This window comes from Manacus candei, unplaced genomic scaffold (genome assembly GCF_025592945.1).
Source record: "Manacus candei isolate 608988 ecotype Guabito, Panama unplaced genomic scaffold, ASM2559294v1 h1tg000055l, whole genome shotgun sequence".
Taxonomy (NCBI): Eukaryota; Metazoa; Chordata; class Aves; order Passeriformes; family Pipridae; genus Manacus; species Manacus candei.
Genome location: NW_026138103.1, coordinates 525,619 through 552,326, shown reverse-complemented (window position 1 = coordinate 552,326; position 26,708 = coordinate 525,619). Strand labels below are relative to the sequence as shown.

Genomic DNA, 26,708 nt, shown 5'->3' with positions numbered 1-26,708 from the left:
GAAAAACCTGGAGTGATTCCACCAACCTAAATGTAATTACTCAGTGCTGAATTAAAGGCACAGGTGTGTAACTTAAGACCCATGTGTTTGGAGTAACAAGGAGAGATCAAAATCTCAGCTTTTGTCATTAAATTCAATGTTTCTAGACCTTAATCCAAGACACATTTGTAGAGAGAGGTGATAGCTTCTTTTTAGAGGCATTATTATTATTAAACACTGTTTTCTTGGACTGCTCACGTTTTCTCCCAGCTCACCCTCTAACACTAATCTGTGACTAAATATTAAAAAAAAAGTGAGCTGTGAATGGTTTTAAGCTGAGACAAGATTGTCACTGTTAATGGCTTGGTCAGAGAGAGAGAGTATTTGTTTCAGCATGTTAATCTCTTTCCTGCAACATAAAGCTGCTGATTCTGGAGTTTAGGAGGCCAGCATGTCCAGAGCTGCTCTAGTCCCTGGGCTGATGAGCTCTCCCAGCTGGGTAAAGCTCTGTCAGGAGCCAGTTTGTAGTGAATTGACTGCAGGCAGAAAATAGAAAAGCTCATAGGAAACATGAGCCTGACTCAGGAGCTATTTCTGTTCAGGTGACATTCTAATCCAAGCGTGGGGTGAATCACTACAGCAAAAATTGATTGGACCCCATATCTAACGAGTATTGACAAATATGAAGAAGTTTGTTCTGAGTTAGTAATATAAGGGGTCTTTTATATAGATGGTGCATTACAACGGGGGGATTCAGGGCTTTGTCAGACTGTCTATAAAAATTAAAAAAATACACGTTTGTAAGATTTCAGAAGAAAAGGTACAGTTTCTCTTCCCTGCATGTGGCAATTTGCTGAATAATGCATCATTTTGTCAACTCTTCTATAGCAATGGAGAAATGCCCTACAGTGCTCCCTGCACACAGGAGACAAGAATGCAGATCGTTATGGAAACAGGCTTGAAAGTTGCTTGAAATAAAAATCTCCGTTCTATACTTGTGGCTTTGAAGGCCTGGGCTGTTTTTCTTTTCCTTCTGGAGTAGCTGCGATTCATCCTGTTCGATGGAGGGAATTCATCCCGTTTCCGAGGCCAACGGGAGGAGCGAGCGGGCGGCCATGTTGTGCGGGGGGCGGGGAGGGAGGAGCCGAGATGGCGGCGGCTCCCTCACACGCCCGGCACAAGATGGCCGGGGAGCAGCGGCAGCTCCCGCACGGCTCCCGGGCGCGCTGCCCGCCGCTCGCTCGGGGGACACCCGGCCGGCGCCCCGGGTGCAGCGCTCGAGGGCCGAGTCGGGCCCGGCACTCTGGGGGCGAGCGGGGCTGCCGAGAGGGGCTGGGACGGGCGGGCAGCAATGGCGCCGGGGCTGCGAGCGCTGCCCGCGCCGCTCCCTCGCCGGGCGGGCGCGGGGCCGCCCTTGGCCGCGGGAAGGGCGAGCATCGGAGCAGCGCCCCGTCCTCGGGGCCCCCGGTGCCGGCCAGCGGGCTGCTGTTCGCCAGGTAAGTGCCGCGCTCCTCCTTGTCCTTTGTCCTTGGGAGGGAAAACAAAATGTCCTCGGAGCCGGGAGGGGAAGGGGGCGCTGCCTCTGCCGGCCCCCCCTCCCAGCCCTCGCCGCTCGCTGAGGGGACCCGCGGGAACTCTCGGGGACCCCCGGCCGTGTCCTGCCCGTGGGGGGTGAGGGGGAGCGGCGGGACCGGGGGAGCCCCGGTGCCCCTCGGCGGCTGCGGCGCTGCCGTCCCGGCCCTGCAGCACCCGCGGGGGCCGCACGGCCCGGCCCCGATGCAGCACCGAGGGGGCAGCGGCGGGTTTTGGGTCCCCGGTGCGGCCCCGGGCACAGGGGGGGCACTACGGGAAGCAAAGGTAGTTACTTAACTATGAGGTACAGGATAAGGAAACGGAGGAGTTTGTGTGTTACGTGGAAAGCTTTTAAAAACGTTTCTTGGGTGTCAGGTTTGGTTTTAGTGTTCAGTTGATGCGTTTTTCAGAGACTTGACATCCAGAGCAATGTGCTCTTGAGGGTTTCCGCCTTCACTTGAACAAAGTGTGATTGTTTTGCAATTGCCCACGAAAGCTGAGAAGGAAGAAGTTGAAAAATGTCAGAAATTGTGTTGCACCGTAAAGAGGAAAACTGGGACCTTTTGAATTTCAGTCAAGGAAACCATTTCTCAAATGACTCTTGTGCCAAGAGCAAGCTGGTGGGAATAGACAGCAGGGAGTCCAAATCACCTGGTTTAGAGGTTGTGAGATGGGATTTGGTGCTCAGGGGTTGATACCCCTGTGCTAGCAAATGCCTGTTTGCTGTCCCTGTGCCTGTGTTCCCCTGAGGGCAGAAACTGGCAGCAGGGTGGCTGCAGGAATGCCCAGCAGTCTGGCTTGCCTGCACTGGCAGCTGCCTGGCCACAATCACCAGGCAGCAAGAGCCCCCAGGACAATGTGCTGGTTTGCCTTCAGGTAGCACATTCTCCCTCTGGAACAGGGCTGCGTGGCTGTGTGCAGGCAGAAGCAGGCAGATTCTCTGGGCTTGTTGAAATGAGGATGACTTGGTTCAGGTGTTCTGTCTCCATACTGCTGGTGCCTGACCTTCCTTCCCAGCAGGCACTGCCCTACTGCCTCTGGCCGAGCTGCTTTGCCCAGGCAGAGGGATCCAAGTTCACCCTTGTGTAGCCTGTGTTTGAACCTCCAGAGCTAAAAGTCCTTTGGGAAAGTGGTCAAGGAAGGCTGTCACCAGGGCACACCCAGGTCTCCTCCTGTTTCCACAAGCGGCAAAATCACCATTTTGTGTCTTTCCTGCAGGTTACTCAGCTGGTGAAGGTCACCATGGACAGCTCACCTTATTTCAAGTTGGTCGGCCCCGATGGTGTGTGCCATCAGATCCCACCGGGCTCATTTTGCACTATAAACATCCTTTTCACCCCTGAGGGGAGCAAGGTGAGTTTGGAGGAACGTTCTCTCTAAAGCCAGGGCGTTTGTTGCACACTGGTTATAGCCCAGCCCGTGCTGTGAGGTCGGCTCTGGGCTGGGGGCAGGCAGCCTGGAGCTGGTCACACCTTGGCACAGCGTGGTGCTGCCAGGCCCTGCAGCTGGGCCTAGAGGGCTGTGCTTTCCCTCCGTGCCTGTTCTTGAATGTTCACAAGGGAAGAGGCAGATGGAACAGCAGGGAAATGACAGGGAGGGGCGTTGAGGTTTAGCCATCTCTAGGTTCAGTGGAAGGGATTTAAATATGGAAAATACCAGAGGAACAAAAAGATGATCCAGAGAGCTTTATTCTTTCCCATTGGAATGGAGCAAAACTGATGCTTTTTCACATGCTCTGTTCTCCAGCCTTTATTAGTATGAATTAGTGGTCGTTTTTGGGGTGGGAGAGGTCAATTCATGCCCACAAAGGGTCATAGAAAACAGCCCTTTTTCTTCTGCCATGAGGATGGCACTCAATGCCCTCAATGCTGTGCCAGTCTCTTTTCCTGCAGGATCATTTCCACCAGCTTGTCTGCAGCAGTGAAAGGGAAAAGGTCTCTGTGCCAATCCGAGCCATTGGTGCCCGCCCAGTCTTGGACTTCCCTGCCCAGCTGGACTTCTCGTCGTGTCCAGTCAACCACAGCACCCAGAAGGCTCTGCTGGTTCACAACACCGGGAACCTGGAAGCCTGTTACAGCCTCAGCACTGAGAGGTAAAACAGCTCATCTGTCTTAGTGCAAAACACCTTTGGGTGATGGCAGAGTTGGGAAAGAGTATCCCAAAGGAACCAGAGCATCCGAGCTGCTGCACTGCAGCCACAGCTGGAAAGGGGCAGGACGTGTGGGGTCTGCTGTTGCTTCTAGTGTTTTAAGCAGGATGCAAGCCCTGAGCTTTGTCTCTCCCAGATTTCCTGGGGACTGCTGGAACACGTTAGTGGTTGGTCTGCACCCTCCTGAGCACCATCACCTTCTGAAATGGCTGCCTCCCACTGTCAGCCAATAAACCCACTGGGCAGAAGCACCTCTCACCTGAGCTATCCCAAAGCACTAAAGCACTGATTTTTGTGTCTGTCAGGCAAGAGCTGTTTACCTGGTGACAAAGCCAAATTGCTCCTGTTAAATCCAAGCTGCACCAACACATTTGCCTAATGATTTCCCTTGTTTCTCTGGTGGGCCAAGCAAACAGTTACCAGCCTGGATGACACTCCAGAATCCCAGACTGCATGGCTGGGGAATACACAGAAACCTCCTGTTCAGCTCCCTTGATGAGCTGCTCTTAATGGCACTTCATTTAGCTGGGATTGAATCCTTCAGGCTGTAAACAGGACCCTCCTTTTGGGTATTGTGTCCAGGTCACTGTATTGCTCCAATTTGCAGTTGCACTCCTTCAGAGTTTTCATTGCTCCTTTTCTTCCAGCAGCTTTCATTGAAATGTGATAAAAGGTGCCCTTTCTTAGGCTAAACCAGGATGTTTACAAGGGGAAAAACAACCCCAAACAACCACACTGCAAATTAAACTCATTATTCTCTGGTCTTCAAGGAAGACTTTATTCTCCTTCTTGATTCCTAGGCTGTAATCTCACAGGACAGGTGAGATGCCATTTGTATCTCTTGAATGAGGTTTAGAAGGCACTGGGAAAGAGATTCCTGAGACAGTCAGTGTCAAGTTGTGCATGCAAATAGCTCTTAACCCTCTCTATGCTCTTCCCAAACCATTCTCTGCTGGGATTGCTGGCAGTCGGACCCTTGAGCCTCCATGCAGAGTATGGGGGAGATGAGTTCATTTCATCCAACAGGATTTTCTGAGGGCTGCATCTCCTCCAAAGAGAGTCAGTAGCTGTTTCTGATGCTGTGTGTTCTGTCTGTCTTCTGCTGACTGTGGTTGCTTTGCTCCTGCCTTGCACAAGTCAGCTGAAGTGAACTAGACTGCAAGTATCGTCCCCAAACCTCCCCCAAGAGTCCTGATCTCTCTCTTGGTCTTGCAGCCCTTTCACTGCCAGCCCAGCCATGGGAACCCTCGATGTTGGTGAAGCCAAGCAAGTGACAGTGGAATATCACCCGCTGCAGACCGGGCACCATTGCACATCCCTGGCAGTGCACTGCGACAGAGGTGAGTGCTGGGCACTGCACGGGGCACTCACCCCGCGTCCTTCCCAACAGCAGAGCCCTTTCTAAGCAGAATAACGTTAGACTTGCTCTGCAAACTACTTGTAGAACTGTTCCTTTCAAAGCCTCCTTGTGTTTCAGTGCTCAGAAGTGAGCAAAGAAGGGGCCAAGGCTGAGTCTGCCCCTGTCCTGGATGTGCTGTGTTGCTGTGTGCTGGTCCATCCCTGGGGGGACCCTGGTGCCAGCATGGTGTCCTCCATCCTGCACCCCCACCCCAGTCCTCTACCAGCACTCCCCACTGTCCCAGCCACCTGAATTCCCCCTCCAGCAGCACCGCCCCGTCCCAGCTTCACCGCAACGAAAAGTGCAAACTAGTTAGTGTTTAGGGGGTTGATAAAGTGGATAAAGCCCTCAAACAGGGATGAGATTTTTGGAATCCTGTTTTGCTGGGAGTTGCTGAGTGGAGGAAGGAGGAACCTTGATTCTCCATTGCAGTGTGGATGTGCAGGGCTGAAGTTGTGTTCCTGGACAGTGCTGTCTGTGACGTGTGAGCTTTCCATCCAACTCTCTCCAATGCCATGTGTCTCTTGCTCACCTCTGTCCCCTAAGCTGCTTCTCTGTTGTCTTGCCACAGACCCCTTTTCTATGTTGTCCTTTACACATACATGTCATTTCAGTCTAAGAACATTTTCAGGCCCTCGGGTTCCTGTTGGATGACAAACCGTGACAAATTGTCCCTTATTCCCATTTCCCAGGCCATTCATGCTCTCCAAACCTCTCCCATCTGTCTCCCATTTGATTTCTAGGTCGAAGAACCCCATTCAGTCTTTGTGTAAAAGCTGCTCTGTACTTTTAGTCTGTCTCTCTGCCCTTCTTTCTTTCATTTCAAATGTTTCAGCTTGGTGTTTGAGATCAGAATAATATCAAATATTTCTAGACTGATGTGGCCATGGGTTTGGACAGGGAGCGGGATTGGGAGAGGCAGGAGCCCCGTGGGGTGCCTTCAGGAGCCCCTGGGCTGTGACTGAGTGGGGCTCCTTAGAGTCACCCGAATGAATTTGATGCAGAATTGCCTGGGATCTGAGTGGGTCACCTGAGCACACCTGACAAATCTCACTGTAAATACTCTCACCTGGGGACAAATCTCCACAAACCCACCCAGAAATCAGGTGCTTAAGGTGGTGTCCAGGACATCCTCACACTGTACCCACGGAGCTGTTGGGATTTGATAAATGTACTGATCCGTGGAATTACTTATCCAGCTAAAAGCTGGACACTTTCTTCTGTTACCTGTGGTTTGCTCTGCTCCTTGTAATTCCATCAGCAAGGGAGCTGAGCAAAGACTCCTCTTTGCTTTGTTCCAGGTGAAGATACCCACACCAGACTTCTTGAAAAAGCTAAGGACTTCAACATCGGGCTGGACAAGTACTCTCTGGAACTTGTCAAGCCACAGAACCACGGCCATCCACAACAGAAGTAACATCACAGCCCGATTCCAGTGGAAGGCTTTTGCTACTGAGGCAGAGGAGTATCCACAGAAGATCAGGTTGGTCTGAAAGATGCAGTGACATGCAGTGCCCAAGGGTAAAACTAACCTATGGCCTCAGGGGGTGCTTGTGCTTTTGAGTGCTTTAGGGTGTTAGGAACAAGTAGGTGTTCCTGCAGAGTTTGCAGGGCAGTCACAGCTCGCAGTAAGAAGCGACAAAGTTGTTCAGTTCTCAGCTCCGGAGAGGGGCAGTTTGCCCAGAGACAGGGGGACCAACCAGCAGCACGGGAGGATCATGTGGCCCTGTCCTCCCTTTTGAAGTGCTGTGGCCTCCACCTTGAACAACGTCAGCGACCTCCAGAGCCACCGAATCAGCACATAATGGGGGACACACAGTAGGCCTGCTGGGAAGCCTGTAACTCCAGAGTATCCCAGCCAATGGAGAAATGGGGAGGGACCTGTGCTCCGGGCAAAGGAGATAAAAGAAACTGCAACCTCCACTGAGTTGAGAGACCTCCCTGAGGTCTGTTCAGTGAACTCTCCCTTTTATTAGAGTAAAGGTTTATTTTTTCAGTTAGCTCCTCTGTCTCCTGGCCATTTATGCGAGTTACTTCTGTACAGTCCCTCATCAGCATGGGAGGCGAGAGTGGCAGTGGTTTTGCCATTCCACATACTCAGGTCTTGGTTCAGTGGTTGTCAGGGGTCCACTCTGGGGGTCCTCCGAGGCGAGTGCCCCCTAAATCAGTCGTCCTATTTGTGACCCCGCTTCTTGCACTCGGGCAGGTATTCCCTTGTTATATAACACAAGGCAGTGGAAGGTGGGGGTGCAGAGTATCAGGGCCTTCTGGCACGTCATGGGGAAATTACTGTCTGTTGATGGAGGTTGAGCAGAGGGTTGCCACCTCAGTGGCTGGATGCCCTCCTCATGCCCAGCACTGCAGGTCAGCCCTGGAGAAACATTTCCGAATGTGGTGCACAAGGAGCCAGCCATAGCCAGTATTTTTGGGGCAGGGAGCCAGCCATAGCCAGTATTTTTGGGGCAGGGAGCCAGCCATAGCCAGTAGTTTTGGGGCAGGGAGCCAGCCATAGCCAATATTTTTGGGGCAGGGAGCCAGCCATAGCCAATATTTTTGGGGCAGGGAGCCAGCCATAGCCAATATTTTTGGGGCAGGGAGCCAGCCATAGCCAGTAGTTTTGGTGCCGGTGACAGTGTTTGTCCAAGGCTCTGTCTGTGTGCAGCTGGTAATATCCATGACTGTACTTCCTTTATAACTGTGTTTGAATTTGGCTGGGTGAGGGTGCTGTCCTGTTTATACTCCACTGCCTCAATTTGCTCCCTATGGAACCTTCTACTTGTCCCCCCAGTTGCCACCTGCAGGTTCTTCACGGCCAGGGGACTGGAGTCTGAGGGGGGAACAGTGATCTGCCAGCTGGGAAGCAGCTGTTCCTTTCTCATCTCTTGGTTGTGATCTTAAAACACTGGAATGATTTCTGCTGCAGCTACCAAGTAATGGAGCAATTAACTGTGCCAAAGGTCTGCAGAGAAGGCCAAAAGGAGGAAAACAAGAAGGTGGTTCAAGGCTAGATGTGCCCCTCTCAGGGCCTCTGTTTTCATGCCTACAAAACCTTTAATGTCACTGAAGAGGTGCCATGCCTGAATTCATCAGTTGGCTTTGAAAGTGCTCTGGGATGCTCTGGTGGAAGACAGTGTAGGGAACAGGGCACACAGGGTTAGCTTATCCCTGCAGGTCCAGAAGGGAAGAAGCCAAGAGTGATGCTGGTAACCTGCAGCTGAGAGCCAGCTTCTTCTCCCCTTGCCAGGGAAGCCCTGCAGGCAGTGGGGGGGGCTCCTTGATCTTTATCTGTCTCCCCCAAGCAGCTCTGTGGTAGGAAGAGTCAGTTGAGGTCACTGGTGGGTTCTCCCTCAGTTTTGGCAGTGGCTCTGAGCCAGGAGGTTCTCTTGAGGGCTGCTGGCTTTTAAAACCTCTCCTGAGCTTGTAAGTGTGGAGTAAAAGCACCTGCCCTGCGAGTGAACGACGAGTGATCCTCTGAGCCCTTTGGGAGCCCGTGGCTTGAGCTCAGCCCCTTGCTGGGGAGCTGCTGCTGCTCCTCCCCGAGCGCTTTGCTGCTTCTGCACTTACACTCAGCTCTGCAAATCAGCGGCTTATTAAATGACCTGCTGCCTTTGTTTCTCCCTGTGGCTGCAGGCTGTGTCACAATCTGTCTCGGCCACCCCAGGAGATAGCAAAGGCTCTTGTGATGAAGCGCTATGAGGAGCTGGACCTTTACGACCGCGAGTTGGAGAAGGAGACAGCAAAGATTGAAGCAGACCCCATGCTCTTCTCAGATGATGTTTTCACCATTGAGCCCTTGGTAAGTAATAGCTGAGAACCTCCTCCTCCTCCACCCCCTCCCTGAATGAGGTCACTCGGCAGATCCCCACCTCAGCTGTCTCGATGTGCCCTGAGAGAAGACATGGGGTTTCTGGCCAGGCTGGAGAGCATGTTGCAAAAAGCATTGCTACCCTGTGGGCTCCTGGCAGGCAGCAGGAACCTGCCTAAAGCTGAGCTCTGCTGCAAGGGCTCGACGTCAAGGGAGCTTGGTGCGTGTCCTTGCAGTGTCCAGAGGGGTCGGTTACTGTAGGAAGGGGCACAGCTTACACGTGATGTGTGGGGCTTCCCAGAGGGTGTTGGAGCACTGTCAGTTCACAGACTGACCTGAAGCGAAAAGGAGGCCAAATTCAGCCCAAGGTCATGGAAATGCCAAGCCCTCCCTGGAACCAGGACTTACAGCATGTCTGAGTCTGCCTTCCAGTGTCATCTGGGAGCCTGGACACAAGACTTGGAAATGGACTTTTTGAGTTCTATTGCACACAGGGACAGAAAATCTTTTTCTGTTTCTGCAAGCAAACCCCCATGTCCTTCCATCAACCAGAGCCCTGATTATGAGTATTGGCACAGCGTGAGATGAGGAATCCCTGCTGTCTGCGCAGTGCAAAATCCTTCCTCGTCTTGGAGTAAACCCTACAATAATCCCAGCCTCTGCTTTCTTTTAAAAAAAGTGAAACTAAGTTTTTTCTTTCCAAGGAAGGGGACCATGTTCTCTTCTTGGTGACTCCTATAGCCCATCTAAGGCCAAGAGCCACCAGTGTCAGCACAAGAGCAGTTTCACACCACTGTAGCTGACAGCAGCACGATGTGACCAAGCGCTTGTGTCAGAGCAGTAGGAATATTGTAGCGTGGGGGCTGATCAGCTGAGCATTAAGAGCATCCTGCGGTTGTGTTGAGCTGGTTTGGGAGTGTTGTTCACTCCTTGCTCTAAGTAAAGGCTTACAGATTGAAAAGAAGAAATGTGATACTGGAAGGTAAATGGTTTGCTGTCTCTTTCTGCTTTAGGAGGGAGAGGTTGGGCCACATTGTTCAGCTGAAATCAAGGTGTTCTTTAAACCCCGAGAAGCCCAAGTCTACAGAAAAGTGGCCTACTGTTCCATCTCAGGTACGGCTCCTTCTCCTCTTTCTCTTACCCACACACAGTGAGGGGGAGGTGCAAATACTCTTCCAGCCCACTGAGCTCCCGTGGAAGTGCTGGGAAGGGTCCAAGGTCATCAGGGCAGTGCTGGCTCATGTCCACTGTCCCTGCAGCTTCCTGGTGGTCTCCCATGCAAGGCCAGGGCTCAGGACACTGTTCCCAGAACAATCCAAGCAGTGCATGGATAAGCTCTCATGCCACGGGTTTGCCAGTATTTCCTCAAAGGCCAAAGAGCTACACAGCAGAACAGCTTTAGGGCACAGGCACTAAGCCCCTCTAGAGCACTGACCTCCAGGATGGCTCCTCATTCCATGGATCCATCATCAGGCAGTAGGAGCTGAGGTAGAAATGTGCTCCCTGAGCCCGGATCACCTCCCACTGCCCAGACAACAGCAGACCAGAGGTGGCTGAGCCCTGCTGAGCCCAGGCTGTCTGCAGAAGGACCACCCCTGGCCAGCACCTGCTTCTCTCCCTGTGTGGGAATTGTCACCTTCTGGCTCTCAGGCTGAAGTGTGTCCAGGTGGTGGCCACTGGGCTTGCTGTGCTCAGCTTCCAGGAGTTCTGTCAAGTCCTTTTCTGGGAGCAGTTATCATTACCCCCCACCCCGAGGTGGTGGCTTTGCTGTGCCCGCACAGGGGAGGGAACACTCACAGAGCACAGCGTGGTTCAGGTTCCCCTGTCCTTCCTCTCTGTCTCTGCATGGTGCTGCTTAGTGTTTTTCACCTTGAAGTGGGAGATGGCTGCCAGGTTTCCATCCAGGGAATACTCTGGGTTTGCCCATCTACGAGAAAGAGGTGGGAGGCCCATGGTCCTCCAGCAGCCAGGCTCCTGTTCTGGAGGGTGCTGCAATCCCCTGACCCAGCCACCCTGTTGCCTTCCTTCCTGCTCCAAGCTGATAGATACAAATGTCATGAAACAGCTTTTTATTTAGACAGTAATTGTGCAGGGATAACTCAACAAATGCCATCTACAGTAATTACTCAGGGCTCACGCTAACAAACTCTCTTCTTGCCCACCAACTGCTGTCATTAGAGCTGTGGAAGGAAAGCATGGATTTAAAAAGTTGCTCCCAAGGCATTCCTTGTGATGTGTGAAACTGTGCATCTCTGTTTGTTGACATGGTCAGATGAGAATCGTGTTCCAAGCCAGTCACCGAACACGGGGACATTCTGTCAACAAGATGCTGAGTGTCAGAAAGCAGCAGAAGCTGAAGGCTTTGGCAACAAAGCCCTGTGCTGTTGGGCCACTGCCCCCCAATTTAGTTGGAAGCCAGGCAGCAATGTCCAACTCTTTGCAAGCTTTGTCCCTTCACTGAATGGGTTTCAAAGCTCCTCCAAGTGTGTGAGAAGGAAATCACAGAATCATAGAATGATAAGGGGTTGGAATGGCTCTTAAAGATCACCTAATCCCCAACCCCCCTGCCATGGGCAGGGACACCTTCCACTAGCCCAGGTTGCTCAGAGCCCCGTCCAACCTGACCTTGAACACTGCCAGGGACAGGGCAGCCACAACCTCCCTGGGCAACCTGTGCTAGGCTCTCACCACCCTCCCAGGGAAGAATTTCTTTTGTATATCTAACCTAAATGTCCTATCACTGCAGAAATCATGTTTTAAACTTGGCATCGCTTTTTCAGGGTGCAAACTGGTGGCTAAACGGGAAACAAGCCCGAGGGGTGGGTTAGAAATTGGAAGGAGCTGGTCTCACCCATCTCAGAGTCAGGGACTAGCACTGAGGCAGCCTGGAAAAAGCAGGATAAGAGAGTAAGAATTACTCTACTGAAATGGAAATCTCTCCCCAGGCCGTGAGACCAGGCTGCCCCTGCACCTCACAGGGGAAGGCCTCGAGCCCTGCCTCCAACTCAGCTCTGAGGAACTGGACATGGGGAAAGTTTTGGTCGGAGAAGCCTACAGCTACGAGGTGAGCAGCAGGGGCTGGGGTGGATCCTGATGGCTCCTGGGGCAGAGGGGAGCCTGGTGGACCTGTGGAATTTCTGGCAACTTGGGCAGTTGTGAGCAGGGAATATTTGACATACTAGTCAAATCTGGGGGGGTTCACAGAATCTGGATCCTTTTCCGGGGCCTGAAAGGTGTTGTCTGAAGCCCCAATTCCTGCTTTTTGACAACCGCCCTTGGAGATCAGCTGGGATGCTTTCTGCAAAACAACCCCTCAACACATGAAAGCAACACTGGGTCAAAAAGCTGAAGTGTTCAGAGGCTTCTGTTCCAGCCTCAGACTCAAGGCACCTTTGTGCTCGGGCTGTTCAAGAGCAGCTGGAACAAACTGGCTGTGTTTGAGCTTGAGTCCACTGCAAGAGAGAGCAACTGAAAAAGGTGGAAAATGAGGCACTGCATCATGCCAGACACTTCCAAAAGCTTTGCCATGGCAGGAAAGGACACACGGAGTTGTTTTCTTACTAAAAGATTGTGCTCTCTCTTCTTTTTTGATGCTGATACTTTAGTGTTTCTCACTATCAATATAGTAATTTCATTAGATGAGAAAAGGTGAATGAGTAGATGATACTGTTAGTGCTATCCTAAGCAGCTACGCTGCAGGTAAACCTCAGCTCAGCATGGGATCCCCAAGTGCAATTTGTAACACAGGTAACACACGAGAGGAGAGTAGTTTTCAAGTTTCAAGGCAGAGGTTGAATATGGGAATATTTGCAACAGCAGCTGCAAAGCTACAAAATGAGGGACATCCCTCTGCTTCTGCCTCAACTGTTCTGACAGGTTTTGCCAGGCTAACAACTGGGGAAAGAATTCCAAAGCAGATGGATAAGTCCATGGCAATGGCAGGGTTTCCCCATGGCTGTGTAGAGATGGGAGAGAGCAACTCTTTAGAATAGGTGGAGCTGCTGTGCACCTCACATTCATCCTTTCTTGACATGTCTGGCTGAGCAAGGTCTAAGAAACTATCAGATTAAAGGAAAAATACAAGAACCCAAATGATCTACCCTAGCAGAGCTGGTGATAGCTTCTGAAGCTGGTGATAGCACTGTTCTGAGGTGTCTTCTGCACGCAGTAAACCGGTTGGCTGCCATGGAAGCTGAATGTGTGCTGCCCTTGGCAGGGCCGGGCACCCCTGGAGCAGCAGCAGCAGCTCTGTGGGGGTTCATTACGTGGCTGCAACTGCCCCACGTTGCTCCTCAGGCCAGGTCTGAATGAACTTGGCGATGCTGGCCAGGAGTGACCCGCTCCGTGTCCCTGGGATAACCCAGGAGTGACTCTGCTTATGTGAAGTTATCGCTGCTTTGCATGAAAACCCAAAGGCACAACTTGTCCTGTTGTACTTTTTTGGCTTCTGCCACGTAGCAGCACATGGCATCTTCTGCCTTTCCAGGGGTTAATCGTTTCTTAGAAACAACTCAGCCTTCTGTAAGAAAGGAAGTTTGCTCATGTATTTCCATTTTGCTTTCTTGCTGCTGCAGGCAATGCTGGTTAACAAAGGAGCTATTGATGCTCCCTTTGAGCTCATCCCTCCAACCACAGCCCGTGGCTCCTGCTTCACCTTTCGGCCCCAGCAGGGCATCATTCCACCCAGTGGGCTCCAGCCTATCCAGATCTCCTTCAGTTCCACCACCCTGGGGGAGTTCAAGGAAGAATTCCATTTCAATGTGGCTGAATGCCCTAAGCCTGTGACCTTGACTATCAGGTGAGGAGGGCTCTGGGAGCTTGGTGGGCACGTCTGTAGCTGTCTCTGGGTAATCATCTCTCACCTGCCTCATTTGGTGGTGGAGCAGAGAAAAAAGGTGTTGCCCGAGGTCTTAGTCTTGGCTCTGATGTTGGCATCCCCTCAGTGTGGGGATGCCTTCTGCCCAGTGCAGGTGCCCAGGAGCTGGAGTGACTCCTTCCTGCAGGGACCTCCCTCCGCCTTGGCCGTGGCAGGCAGTGGGAAGGCATTAGTTTTGGGCAGCTGCTGGTCTGAGATGTCCCCTCTGAGCGCCCAGCAAGGCCCCCAGGGCTTTGGAGATGGGCCAGCCTGGGTGACTCTGCAGCCAGAAGAAGTGGTTCTAAAGTCCTCTGTTAATGATCTGTGCCAAAGGGGCAGCAGCAGCCTCACATCATCCCTCGTGCCCAGGCACAGGCACAGGCTGTGCTCCCGGCTCCTGTGCAGGGAGTGCTCTGGGACCTCCTTTCCACAGCAGGAAGGGACTGGGGTGGGAGATGGGGAGCTCTGCAGCAGCAGGGACTGTCACAAGGACTTGGGCATCCTCCCATGGGCTGGTGCCATTGCAAAAGATAATCCTCGCCCAGCAATGGGGAAAAGGGGTGATGAAGGAGAGGCAAAGCTCTCTCCTCAGCACCACAGCAGCACGAGGGCTTGTCCCAGCTAGTCTGAACCACGGGCTGGTGGGGTAATGTGGTGGAGGCAGGAAAGCTGATGCTGGGAGCTCTGGAGCTTTGGAGGTGGCTGTGTCTGGGCTGCTGTTGGGAGGCACTGAATCAAGGTAGTAAAGAAACAAAAGGAATCTGCAGTCCATTTTACCAGGAACATCAGGGAAGTGGATAAAACATAACAAAAAGGTTATTACTTTGCAAGAGAAAAGTAGTGAGTCGGTCTTTCTCCTAAGGCAAGGGCACAGAGCCATCTCTGGGTGTGTGTACAGGGTCCTCCATGGGGCCAGCAGCACCTCGGGGGCATGCCCTGCCTGCCGTGGTGCCCTGAGCCCCATCAGCAGCTGTTGGCTGCCTCCTGTGCCCACGGACGCCGTGCTGAGCACAGGGTGCGGGGCTGGTTCGACGCCCACGGGGCTCTGACACCAGCTTTGACCCACCTGAGCCGGAAGGACGGCCAAAGGCTTTGCAGTTCCCTTTAACCAAGCCGTTGTCTCCTCTGTCCTCGTCCTCGCAGGGGCCACGTCACCGGACTGAGCCTGCATTTCAGCACAGGTGGCCTTGACTTCAATGACGTCTCCTTTGGTGAGTGTTCCCTGGGCTTGGAGGCAGCAGGAGAGATCTGTGCCTTGCCAAAACGGAGCACTTGAACAGAAGAGCATCTGTCACTTGTGCCCTTCCATGGCAGCCTGCAGGGTGTTAACTCCAGGGCTGCTGGTGGCATTTTGCCATCGTGAGATCCGAAAGGACCAAAGGAATAGAAAGTCAGTATTTTCTGGTGTCCCTCGTAGTCTCTTCTGCTCCAATCTCCCAGTCCTTGCCAGCAAAACGACTGTAAAAGTCCTCGTCCCAGGAGGGCCCAGGGGATGGGACTGCAGGAGAAGGGAGCTTAAGCCACGTACCTTTAGTGTGGGATGTTAATTAGTGGTGTGAGGGCACCTCGTTATCCCTGAGCAGGTCAGATGCCCCAGCAATAGCTCTGTCTCAGGCACCTGTGTCCTCAGAGCTGTGGGCTTCTTCTTCTTCTTCCCCAGCAGAAGCCCAGCTCTGCTGACAGAGCTTTTGGCTGAACATCCAGAGTGTCACCATTGAAATGCAGGTTCTGGTTCTCCATCTCAGGCTCACAAAAGGCTTTCTACTGAGATGATCTACAGTTTAAATGTGAAATCAGTCGTGGATTGACTGAAGGGCCATTATCATTCTGCACCCAGGATGCCTCTGTGGAGGCTCCCTGCTGGAGTCACTGCTGGAGCTGGGCAGTGTCCCTGTTGATGGGCACGGAGAAGCTCCCTGCTGTGCCTGCAGTTGGTTTTCCTCCCCATCTGGGTTCAAGTGATGCTTGGTAAGCAGGTCCTGGGAGATGTCTCCTCCCCACAGAGCTGGCCAGCCAAGCCACCTGTCCACTGCAGAGCAGGCTGTGGGCTGGTGTCCTGGCTCTGCAGGACATCCCCACCAGGTGTGGCTGTATCCCTGGCTTTCTGTTACGGGAAGCAAGTCTCAGAGCATAGTTTCATCCTACCAGGATATTCACACCAGAAGTCACGAGGTGCTTGGTGCCTACATGGCCATTTGTGTCATTTTCCTAGGCTTTCCTCAGACCTTGTCGTGCCACCTGATCAGCACCTCCGTGGTGCCCATCACCTTCCACCTTCGCATCCCTGGGGACGGCCAGGGACAGCCCAGCCTTAGGAGCTCTGATCAAGTGAAAGACAACGCTCACCCCTCCTGGGAAAAAGGCACACTGGCTCCATGTCAGGAGAAGCCAGTGGAGTTCACCATAACACCCAGCACAGGGACCATCCCTTCCCAGGGATCCCAGGAGATCAGGGTATGGGAGGAGTCTGGCCACACATGGGTCAGTAGGTGGGGCTGAAGCCTCACTGGGCTGTGGGAGGGCTTTAGTGCTGTCGGCTCTCAGCATGTGCAAGGGAGGGATCTGCAGTGGTGTGGGAGCTGGGTTACGTGGAATGTTCCTGAAGGAGCACCATTTTGTCTCCAAAACCATAAGGTGAGATCACATGGTCAACAGAAGTCATTCGTGTGTTGGTTTTGAGCGTGACTTCTTTGACTGAAAACAGGCAGAGGAAGGATGAGAACAGAAGGTGGCTGTTAGAGAGATGCCACTGTATAAAGCAGTTTGCTTTTCTTCCCAGTCTCGTTTCTCCTCTCCTGGGGAGCAGAATGAGTTGAGGTCACTGCAGGGATCCCCAGTGAGGAAAGAAAAAACTCGGCAGCCATGAACTGCCCAGCATCTGCAGGAGCACACCTTGCCCTCAGCTTCCTGCTGAAAAGCTGAACTCATTCTGTCCAAGTCAACACATTTCCTTTGCATTTATGTTATTGTAGTCAAATGAAAAAATGGGCCCCTAATTTGAAGGCAGTAGTGAGTAGAGCTTTAGTCTCATTATACATGATTATGTATAATGCTTTAATTTAGCCACCTCTGCCCTGACAGCTGCAAGGTGTGTTTAACAAATTCAGTCTTGCCAGAAGGCTTATGTTACTCCCAGAGACTGTGCTCTAGGCATGGGCCAGCAGAAGAATTAAGGCAAAATCCTCCCTTGCCTTACTGCGAAACAAGAACCGGAGGAGACCACACGTGGGTAATGAGCTTTTGGGAGAAGGGAAGTATTTGCTGCTCTTCTCTTCCACCAGGTCACGCTGTGTTCCAATGACGTGGGACAGTACGACTGTGATATGGTGCTGGACGTGGATGGTTTTGGCAAGGAGGTGTTGGCTCTGTGCCTCAAAGCCAGGTACCAGTGCTCTCCTTGCAGCTGCTCGTCCTTCCCCGTGCACCCACCACCAGCACAGTGCCTTGCTCGGGGTTTGCTGGCTGCAGCTCCAGGAGAAGGCTTGCTTAAGAAGCTGGTTCTGCCCAGCTAGGTAGGAGAAGAGCAGTGCTTGGAAAGCAGCCCGTGGTGAGAAGCACCCCTGCTCACAGCCAGGCATGGCTCTGGGCCTTTTTTTCTGGGGAACAGGAATGACATTATTTATTGGCCTGGCTTTTGCTGTTTGAGGTGTAAAAAATTCCCAAGCTCCTCCTGTCCTTCTTCCTGCAAGAGGTGGGCTTGTGCTGGGTTCCAACCACACTGCAGCATTGGTTTGGGACACAGTGAGCAGCCTGCTGAGAGCTGGGGTCTGGCTCAGTTAACGAGGGCACATGGCAGTGGGAAAGGGGCTCACAGCAGGAGTGGGAGAGGAAAGTAGTCCTTGATGTGGAGGTGGGCTCAGGTTTCCCTGCTTTCCTCTGGCTCTTTTGAGCATTAACATTCTCAGTTCTCAGACTTAATGCAGATGTTGTTGTTGCTGCAGCCAAATTCCCTCCTGTGGTCCTGCCCTGGGTGTCAGTTTAATGACAAGAGGGATGCAGTTCCCTGGTGCCGTTCCCTCTCCCAGGCAGAGCTGTCCAGTCAGTGCCTGGGCTGCAGTTTTGTAAGGCAAGTGCCAGTGGGGACAGACCTGGGACCTGTGGGGTGCAGCAGCAAGGGAGCTGTAGGAACTGGGAGGATGATCACCCACACCCTATAGGGGGTGGCTCGTGCCCTCAACACTGGCTGAGTTCTCTGGCAGGGCAACAGCACCCTGGGAGAGAAGGGAGTTGTTTTTCCTGAGACACTGGAGTCTTGTGTTCCTTGAGCCTTGGTGAGCACTGACCTTCAATAGGAAGGCTCCCCCAGAGCTCACGGCTCGCTGGGCCTGTTGGGGGAGTCCTTGCAAGCCTCCTTGGGCAAAGGAGGGGCTGAGGCTGCTGTGGGACAAGGCCCGTGCTGTGCCCGGGCACTTGGCAGCCTCTGCAGTGCTGAGTCTCAGGGTTTGCCCCTCCTTGACAAGACGTGTTTGAGTGGAAAGACGTGAAAGGTGATTTATCTCTGGAGGGGTATTAAACATCTGTTGGACAGTGACAAATGTCTTATGCTCCATTCCATGCTCTGCGGGGTGAACGCTCTCTGTTCTCTCAGTATCTCTCATTCCTTCGGGGTCATCTCTTTGCCCAGATGTGTCGTTCCTGAGCTGCGTTTGCTCTTCTCCACCCTCGACTGTGGACCGTGCTCTGCAAAGGTCCCTTGCCAGAAGACGCTGATCCTTGTGAACCCAAGCCCCCTTCCAGGATGCTACAGAGTTCTCCCTCAGGTTTGGCATCTCATCCCCCTCCTCCTCTCAAATACTGTTGAGGGGTTTATTAGGGACAAATGGGGTTTTCATAAGACCTTGCTGGTTTCTAATCAGACTTAAAGGTGTGCTGAGAACAGGATTCTACCTGAATGTAAACTTTAGAAAGCAGTTAAATAGGAACCTACCTGAATATCAACTTCAGGAAGCATTTGAACCTCTTCAGGAAGCAGTTTATATTCAGGAAGCAGTGTTTGGGGTGTTTTCTTGTGAGAGCTCTTAGAAGGTTGTGAAAAGCTGCTGCAAGGAGGCTGCCAGCACAGGAGTGGGTGTCTGTGGATGCAGCAGCTGTTGGACCCCCAGAGGATGCTGAGCCCCAACAATTCTTGCATCTTTTTTTGTGCCTTTCAGCTTTTTCCTGGGGATTTTTAGAAAATGTGTGTGAGTTGCCATTGTGGTAGATGTGAAGGAGTTTAAAGTTTCCGCAAAGGTCCCTCTGAAGTTGCGCTTGATTCCGTCCCTCTAGAGACACCAAGAGGCCGCTGCTCTGTGGTACTCCAGCCCCAAGCCATGTGGGATTATCCAAGGTCACGAGGCGGTGGAGATCCCCATTACAGTTGAAGTCCAGGCAGTGGGTGCTCCTTCCATCCCGGTGGATATCGCCGTGTTCGGGAAGGAGACATCCCCGCTGGTGAGTGCGAGGGGAGACGTGTGCCTTTGTGCAGCTCATCCTGGGGGGGTGGAGTGCACAGGGATTCTTCCAGGGAAAGCAGGGACTCGTCATATATGGCTGGTGTGGACAAGGACAGAAGGCAGTGGTGGCATAAGCAGTGTATGCTGGAAAAGAGGAAGAGCGGAGTCCTCCTAGGGGGGAATCTCAGCCTATGGTTCATCTAAGCTGAAATCGAGGATCATTTTATTTAATTAGTCTTCCATTGAAAATGCTGGTAACTGTGGAAACACTTTTCAAATGTCATCTCTCTGAACACAAAGGGAGGATTCTGGGAACCTTCAGCTTTCTGTGTCAGAAAGGAAGGCTGATGTTTGAAAAGTGGTTGCAGGGATTTAAACTTAGAGGGGAGACAAGAGATTCCATCCGAGGCAAGAGGAGCCTGGCTCTGCAGGTGGTTTTAGCTGGGACGACCTTCAGTGAAACAGTTTGCAGAGCTGTAGGAGCAGAAGCAAGTCTGGATTGTGGTTACAAGTTCTCCCTTTATTTTGGGGAAGGTATTTAGCGGTGCAGGTTGGGTTTTTGGAGCTCTGAGATAAGGAGCCAGTGGCCCTTTGCTCCTGAGAGGGCAAGGATTTCCCCGTGGTTTCCTCATACCACCTGCATTTGTTTTGTGCCAAAGTGCTGTTAATGGTAGAGACCGGGTGTGAGGTCTGGCCTCAAGCTCTGGGTGGGGAGAGGAGTTTCCCCTTCCTGGGGGTCAGAGCAGCAGGGCTGTTGCACACAGACACAGCTGCAGGGATTGTGCACCTCTGGAGCCTGTGGCCTCCATAGCCTTGGGGGGAGGTTTGTTCTCCTCCGTGCTGAGTGGGCTGGACTGCTGGAGCTGGTTGAAGCCAGCCCCGACACGGTGGGCATGGTTGTGTCTGTGGATAAAGCAGCAGGCGGTGGGGGAGAGTCCAGGCTCAGCCTCCTGGGCCAAGGAGGAGGAGAGTGAGTTTTCCACTTGCTGCTTTCCCAGGTGTCTGAGGAGGAAATGTAACCTCCAAGTGAGGGATTTCCAGGGCAGCTTTCTTCAACTCCACAATGAAGTTCTGCTCTCCACCCCTGCAGAGAACAAGCCACCTCGGATGGGTGGTGCTGGCATGGAGATAATAGTTTTTGCATGCTCATCCCAGGCCGGGACCTGCCGAGCTGTGTCTGTACAGCTGTCCCAGTGGAAGGCCTTGCCTCCCTCCCCAGGGCAGCTTGCAGCTTTCTTACCCCATCCACAGAGGGAAGTCCATGAGAAAGCAGAGGACCAGAGTGGGAAGGCTGGGCCATGCCCACAGGGCAGTTTTCTTTCTGCTTCCTGTTTTCCTGCCCTGCTATAAGCATTTAGAGCTGACTTTTCCAAAGCCAAGGGCTCTGGGGCACCTCTTGGCAGCTGATGCTCAGTGGGAAGCCAGGGCTTTGGTCCTTCAGGGATGAGGACTTTGGTGCTGGGCTTTTGCTCAAGCGGTTTTGCAGAGTTAGTCTTCAGGCTCTCAGCAGTATCCTGCAGCTGTGTGGCTGCTGTGGTGGGATTGGAGCAGTCGTGGCTTTCTGCAGCCTTGAGCCTTTGTGAAAACCCAACTCTGCTGTGGGGAAACCAGAAGAGAGAAAGTAGCTTCCCTTGGCATACACTCCAAGAAAAGACTGGGGGGAGAATAACATTCTCCTGAGGAGGAGCATCCCTTGGGTTGGGCAAAACTTAAAAGTCTGTTAAAATGGGTTCAAGGCGAGTAAAATACAGGTTGTATAAGCTCTGCTCTTGCCCAGACACAGTAGTTTAGATTTAGGGAAATGAAGGCTTTACGCTTTTTATCCTCCTCTCTGTAGTCGTTCCTTTTCTCACACCCCACAAGTCACCAGGGTCCATGGTTTCCATCCTAAATGCATGTTTGCCTTGTCTTCCAGGATGGCAAATGCTGGAGTATTGAACCCAGGGAAGGAGTGGTCCCTGCCAAGGCTGAGGTTCCTGTGGTTGTCACGGCAAACCTGGGTGACGCAGGGAGATTTGAAGACAGCATGAAGCTGTTCATTGAGAACAGCCTTACCAGTGTCATCCCCATCCAGGCTGTGGGCACTGGCACCACAATTGCCATTGACAAACCGTTTGCGCCGGAGCTGAATTTGGAACCCCAGTTCAAGTAAGAGATCTCTTAACTCCTGCCTCTCCTCTTGGCTCAGCAAGGAGCAGTTATGCTGTAGACTTTCAGGCTAAATCTTTTACAGTGCTCCAGGCCCTGGCTTTGTTTCCCTGAAGCCAGAGCTTCCTTTAGAAACATGTTGTTATGCTCAGGTTCCTTTAATCATTAGAGAGACGCCTCTGCCCGAATTAAGGGGCAAGCGAGACCGTGTGCCAAAGTGAATAGTACGGGTTTTTATTTAACAGTAAATGTGAGGAAGAGAGAGATAAAAAGAAATGGGAAAAAGAGAGAAAGGGGGAGAGAAAGAGAATGACAAAGAGACAGATTAAGTAGAGAAAATATCACCGCTGCATGGATTCCAATGGCATCCCATTGATGCTCTTCTTGTGGCCTTCTCGGTGGTGAAGTGTTCTCAAAGTGATGGTTTCAGTCTGCATCCATTAAGGGAAGCCCAGGATGGTGAGGGAAAAAGGCCATGGTGACGAAGGAAGTCTCTTGTGCTGAGGGAAGCTGTGGAAATACTACATTACCAGTGTAAACCTCTTACTCTTTGCAATAACGACATCAGAAGGGCATCAGACATTGTTTCTGGTCCACATTAAGAGCGGGAAGGGAAGATGGTCTCCAAGCTATTAACGCTTCAGATTGCTCACTAAGAGCACTTGACTGCAGGGAAATAGCAGCTCCCATGACCTTTTCCATCTCTGCTTCTCCTCCAGCCTCGTTCCCTGCGTTTTCCGGTTCAACGTGACAAACAAGGGGCGTCAGTTCCAGCGGCTGTACTGGGGCACAGAAGGTTTCAGCCCCTTTCGACAGCGTCATCCTCTCCCTGCCCTCTGTGTCACCAAGGGCAAAAACGCTTCCCAGAGACGCACCACCCCCGTATTTAAGCTGCGGCCACGGAGTATGAATCTGCAGCCAGGCGAGACTATGGAGCTGGTGCTGGAAGGCTTCTCCAGCACTGTCCAGGTGAGGTCCCTGCCAAGGGCTGAGCCTTCCCCATCAGGTCCCCTGCACTGGGGCTTCTCCTGCAGCCCCTTGGCATTTGCCTGGGCAAATGAGCAAGGGCCTTCAAGACAGTGTTTAAGGCTACAGGTTTCCATGGCAGCACCAGTGGCTTTCCTTGCTGGCCACCATCGGTTGCTAAGGCTTTTTTGTGATTCCATAGCTAACAGCCCCAATGCTGATCCCAAAATACGGGCTGAAGGAAGTATTGCTCCTTGGGGGCAAACAGGGGGTTACCAGTGTCACCTGCTGAGGCACAAAGGAAGGGTAGAGAAAATAGGTTACGCTTAAAGCAGGAGCCCAAGCAGAAAGTGAATTAAGCAAGTGCCAAGTGGTTTCTCTGGAGTAAGCAGAGAGTAAAAGAGAAGCCCTGTGAAGGGAGGGAGTGTCTCACGAGTGCCTTTTGTGGCTATTGGGGTGCAGTGTTAGGGCCATTGGAGCACAGAAGAAATAGGCTGCAACAGCACAGGAAGAAAAGGGGGCAGTGTCTGTAACTTTGTGGCCCATGGGGGGTGAGGAGCCAACGCAGGGCGTTTGCTGGACACCCTGCCAGCAGCACTGGTGACAAGTGACTCTTGCATGCAGGACGTGGAGGAGAAGCTTGTGTGTGAGACAGTCGTGAAGCCAGAGATAACAAAGAAAGAGATAATCAAGACAAAGGTCACCTGCAAGTTCATTTCTCCCGCTGTGCAAATATCATCCAAGGCAATCACTTTCCGTGTGGAGAAGGTAAGTCTCTGGATTGCATCCTGGCATTTAACAGCATGGCTCAGCGAGAGAGCTCGTGGGGGGGGGGTGTGCTTGTGTTAACAGCCCTCTTTACCCTTCCTGAGGCACTTTGTAAGGTAAGTGAGGATGTTTTTAGAGATGAGACTGGTTTTTAGCTTCCTCAAAGTAGAATTGTGGCTCCAGCCGCACTGCTGAGGGGGACCGTGGCCACCTGGAGAGAAATGCCAGTTTCTGTGCTCACTGTCAAGGGAGGTTTTTGAGGATCCTCCAACGCACGGTGAAGTAGGGAAGCTGGGAAAACCAGAGATTCCTGTGAATTCCTCAGGCTGATGAGGAAAAACCTGTCATCTGCTGTGTGTCTTTGCCTTCTCTGCTGTTGGCATGGATGCTCTATGGTATAGCTCTATGGTACAGCTCTGTGCATTTCCCCAAGCCTCACCTGCTTCTAAGGACCCACACACGTCCTGCAGCTGCAGTGATGATGCCACCGAGGCAAAGCAGGTGCCCTTTAGTCTCTGGATCCCAACTTCTGCATCATCATTCCCACAAGGTGTCTGGAAAAGATGTTGCATTTTTTAGTTTCTGTGGTTTTGGGTCTCTCCTCAGGTTACCAGGCTTCCCCGGAAGCACCGAATTCTGGGAACGGGCAGTTTGGATGTAATGAGCAGCTTTTCAGCTCTCCCTGATGCCTGCTTGTGCTCTGCTTGATGCCACACTGATTTATGGAGTGCTCTGGCACTGCAGCTGTTTGATATCAGTACATCCAGAACTAGTTTCCCAAACTCTGGTTTCTCTGCCCCGTGCAAGAAGCCCACCACAATGCACAAACAAGAAGAAGGAGCTTAGGCTGATCATAGCTTGGAGGTTATAGACACCATGTGCCTGTGGCAGAGGCAGCAGGACACACATTGCAGAGGGACTGTTGAGGTTTCTGGCTGGCCACATGTTCATGGAATGTTCAAAGCTGACCTTGGGCTGCTGCAGGATCTCCACGAAGGGCCAAATCCTGCTTGCTTTTCTCTTCTGGCTGGCATCACTGCTTCTAGGAGGCTGCTGGAGCCAATAAGGCTGTGAGAAATGACTGTATGTGAGGGAAGATCATCTTGTGCTGTTCTGCCCAAGAGAGGAGACAAAACTGGAGACAAACGTTCTGGGGTCACTTTCTGCCTTTGATCTTGTTCAAGCAGCTGCCTCCTCTCAGGAGCCTATTCCCTCCTCTGTTCATGGAAGTGTTTCCTTGTCTCCCAGGGGAGGCTGGGGTTTCGAAACGTGTAAAGAATCAGCTCTAGGGAAAAATGTCCTGGAAGGTTTAGAATCAAAGAAAAAGAGTAAATAGAGATGTATGCACTTCTGAGGTTGAAAAATGTGAAATGCGTTGGAAGGGGAAGGAGGTCTGTGGTTCCTTGAGGTTGTTTTTCCTTGTCTCCTGTTTCTGTAGCACCCCGATGATGTCCTGACTCTTCAGTACAAGCCTCTATCTTTAAAAAACACCTGCTGCCTGCCATTCCACCTTTTGCTGGACTTGGAGCAGCCGTTCCTAATCTGTGATGCAGACCATCAGCCCCTCCCTGCAGGGGCCCAGGTGAGCAGCCAAGGACCCTCCTGCCAGTGGGCTTTGAAGAGGGAGGGCTGTGGTGGTGCCCTTCTGTTGGGAGGTCCTCGAGTCAAGAAGTTTATTCCATAGAGTCAGCAGTGGACTGGCCTGAACTGTGAACTGAGTCAGCAGAGCTGCTGAAGGAAGCAAAAACTCATCTGAATTGGAAAGATCCTTCCTGGCTCTTAAGATACAAGGGGAAGGGAGCAGGCAGCCAGGTGTGGGCAAGCCATGCAGCAGAGGTGTCTCCTGGAGAGCACCCCAGCTCTCCAGCAGCCATCCTCTTGTATTGCTGCTGAGCACAGAAACAGGAGCCTGAGAATCCCCCACCGGAGTGTGGTGCTTGCAGTCAGAGCCTCCCTTGTAAAGAACTGAAGGGTGGACTGGGAAGGCCGTGCTGGGGTCACACTTGGAGCGTTTACGGTTTTGTGCTGTCAGACCTTGGGACTTCATCGTGTGGGTGACTGACACTCCTTGTCTCCTTGCAGCCTGTGAAGATGGAGGCAGGGCAGGAACTTCATCTCTCCATCGGCTTTAACCCAGCCTATGAAAAGGATCCGATCAGCTGGGTAGCAGAGAAGACTATGAAGATCCAGCTGGTGGAACATCCTCATGAGGAAGAGATCACCGTTCGGGGAGAGGTCTACTTCCCGAATCTCCATATCCCGACCAAAGCACTGGACTTCGGTTGCATCGCGAATGGCGCAAAACAAGTGCGTTACCTGGAGATGACCAACTGCAGCCCAATTCCTGCCCACTACCACTGGTCATTCCGGGTGAACAGCAAGGAGTACCTGACAGGGTATGTGCACCTTTGCCCTCTCCTGGAAGCTCTGGTGTCCTGTTTGTACTTTGCAAAGACCAAAGCTGTTTGCCTGGCATCTGACAAACTGCTTTTGACTTTCCCTTGTGGAAATAACACCGACCAGCCGTGGTCAGGCTGGATGCTCAGGGAATAGGCGTTTTCCATGAGTTTGGTGCTGCTGTAGTCCCCCTCCTGGTTTCCTCTGGGAAGGAAAGCTGGTAGGGAAATCTGCTTTCTCAGACCTCTGTGGCGTGAGGCAGTGACCACCTTGGTGAAGGGCTCCTAGTCCCGCCTCCACAGTGCTGGTGGAGGCACTTTCACAGCCCTTTGGCCCCTCTGCTTTGGGATGGGTCCTCTCTGCGAGCAGAGAAACTGCTCTCTGCTCCTTGCTACCTTCTCTGCATTCCCAGCCTTGGCCTGGAAGTGCTGGAGGATGCCCAGAAAGTCCCAAATTACGTCACAGAAAGAGCTAGTTAGCACCTGAGCTGATGCTGAACATCTTGCTACCTTCCCCTTCCTTCTCCTTTTCTGAGACACCCCCTTTCTGAGCTCATCACACCTGCACCCACCCAGGGGCTGCATCCTGACGAGGAATTGCTCGTGCAGGTGTCCCTCCCTCCCACTGCAGGTCCGCGATCATGGTTATGTTGTTTTCCAGGTTCATACCTTCCCCACCTAGATTCAGACCCCAACCACAAATGGCCAGGTTCGGCTGTGTTGAGTGTGGGCGTTATTCAAGGAGGTACTTCAGGCCTGGAAGTGTGCGGGAGCCAGCCAAAGCCCCGGAAGCAGCACAGGACTCTTCCCAACAATCATCACATTCAGCAAACTGCCTGGAAACAGAACAGAATTCTTCCCAAGAGTCATCAGATTCAGAGAACTCCCTGGAAACAGAATGGGATTCTTCTGAAGAGTCATCGGATTCAGAGGGCTCCCTGGAAACAGAGGACGATTCTCCTGAACAGTCACCACATCCAGAGAACTCTCTGGAAACAAAGCAGGACTCTTCCCAAAAGTCATCACATTCAGAGGCCTCCCCGGAAGCAAAGGTGGGTTTTCTTGTGCACCTGCCACTTGTGTTGCCTCCCCCAGCTTGCCACCAAAAAGCCGTGCTCATGCTGACCTCCCCTTTTGCTGCCCTGCTGTTCTGTGCCCTGAGAGTGGGCTGGGCAGCAGGGCCAGTGGCTGGACATGGGGTGTCTGGGGAGGGAGAAATAGGATACTTTTCTTTGAAGA

At 52.4% G+C, this 26,708-nt stretch overlaps 1 protein-coding gene across 1 annotated transcript in view; it reads left to right on the top strand.

Annotated features, from left to right (window-relative positions):
- The first annotated feature begins 567 nt into the window (after positions 1-567).
- Positions 568-26,708, top strand: part of LOC127477596 (hydrocephalus-inducing protein homolog) — a 38,892-nt gene continuing 12,751 nt past the window's right edge. Inside the window, exons 1-20 of the mRNA XM_051802103.1 lie at positions 568-1,475; positions 2,770-2,904; positions 3,444-3,643; positions 4,916-5,040; positions 6,401-6,512; positions 8,730-8,895; positions 9,918-10,017; positions 11,850-11,968; positions 13,479-13,702; positions 14,903-14,970; positions 15,972-16,213; positions 17,041-17,141; positions 18,384-18,519; positions 19,025-19,363; positions 21,107-21,339; positions 22,059-22,308; positions 22,930-23,073; positions 24,512-24,655; positions 25,156-25,469; positions 26,131-26,521. Coding sequence (XP_051658063.1) covers positions 1,041-1,475; positions 2,770-2,904; positions 3,444-3,643; positions 4,916-5,040; positions 6,401-6,512; positions 8,730-8,895; positions 9,918-10,017; positions 11,850-11,968; positions 13,479-13,702; positions 14,903-14,970; positions 15,972-16,213; positions 17,041-17,141; positions 18,384-18,519; positions 19,025-19,363; positions 21,107-21,339; positions 22,059-22,308; positions 22,930-23,073; positions 24,512-24,655; positions 25,156-25,469; positions 26,131-26,521 — 3,978 coding nt within the window. The 5' untranslated portion in view covers positions 568-1,040. The remainder of the gene's footprint in view (positions 1,476-2,769; positions 2,905-3,443; positions 3,644-4,915; positions 5,041-6,400; positions 6,513-8,729; positions 8,896-9,917; positions 10,018-11,849; positions 11,969-13,478; positions 13,703-14,902; positions 14,971-15,971; positions 16,214-17,040; positions 17,142-18,383; positions 18,520-19,024; positions 19,364-21,106; positions 21,340-22,058; positions 22,309-22,929; positions 23,074-24,511; positions 24,656-25,155; positions 25,470-26,130; positions 26,522-26,708) is intronic.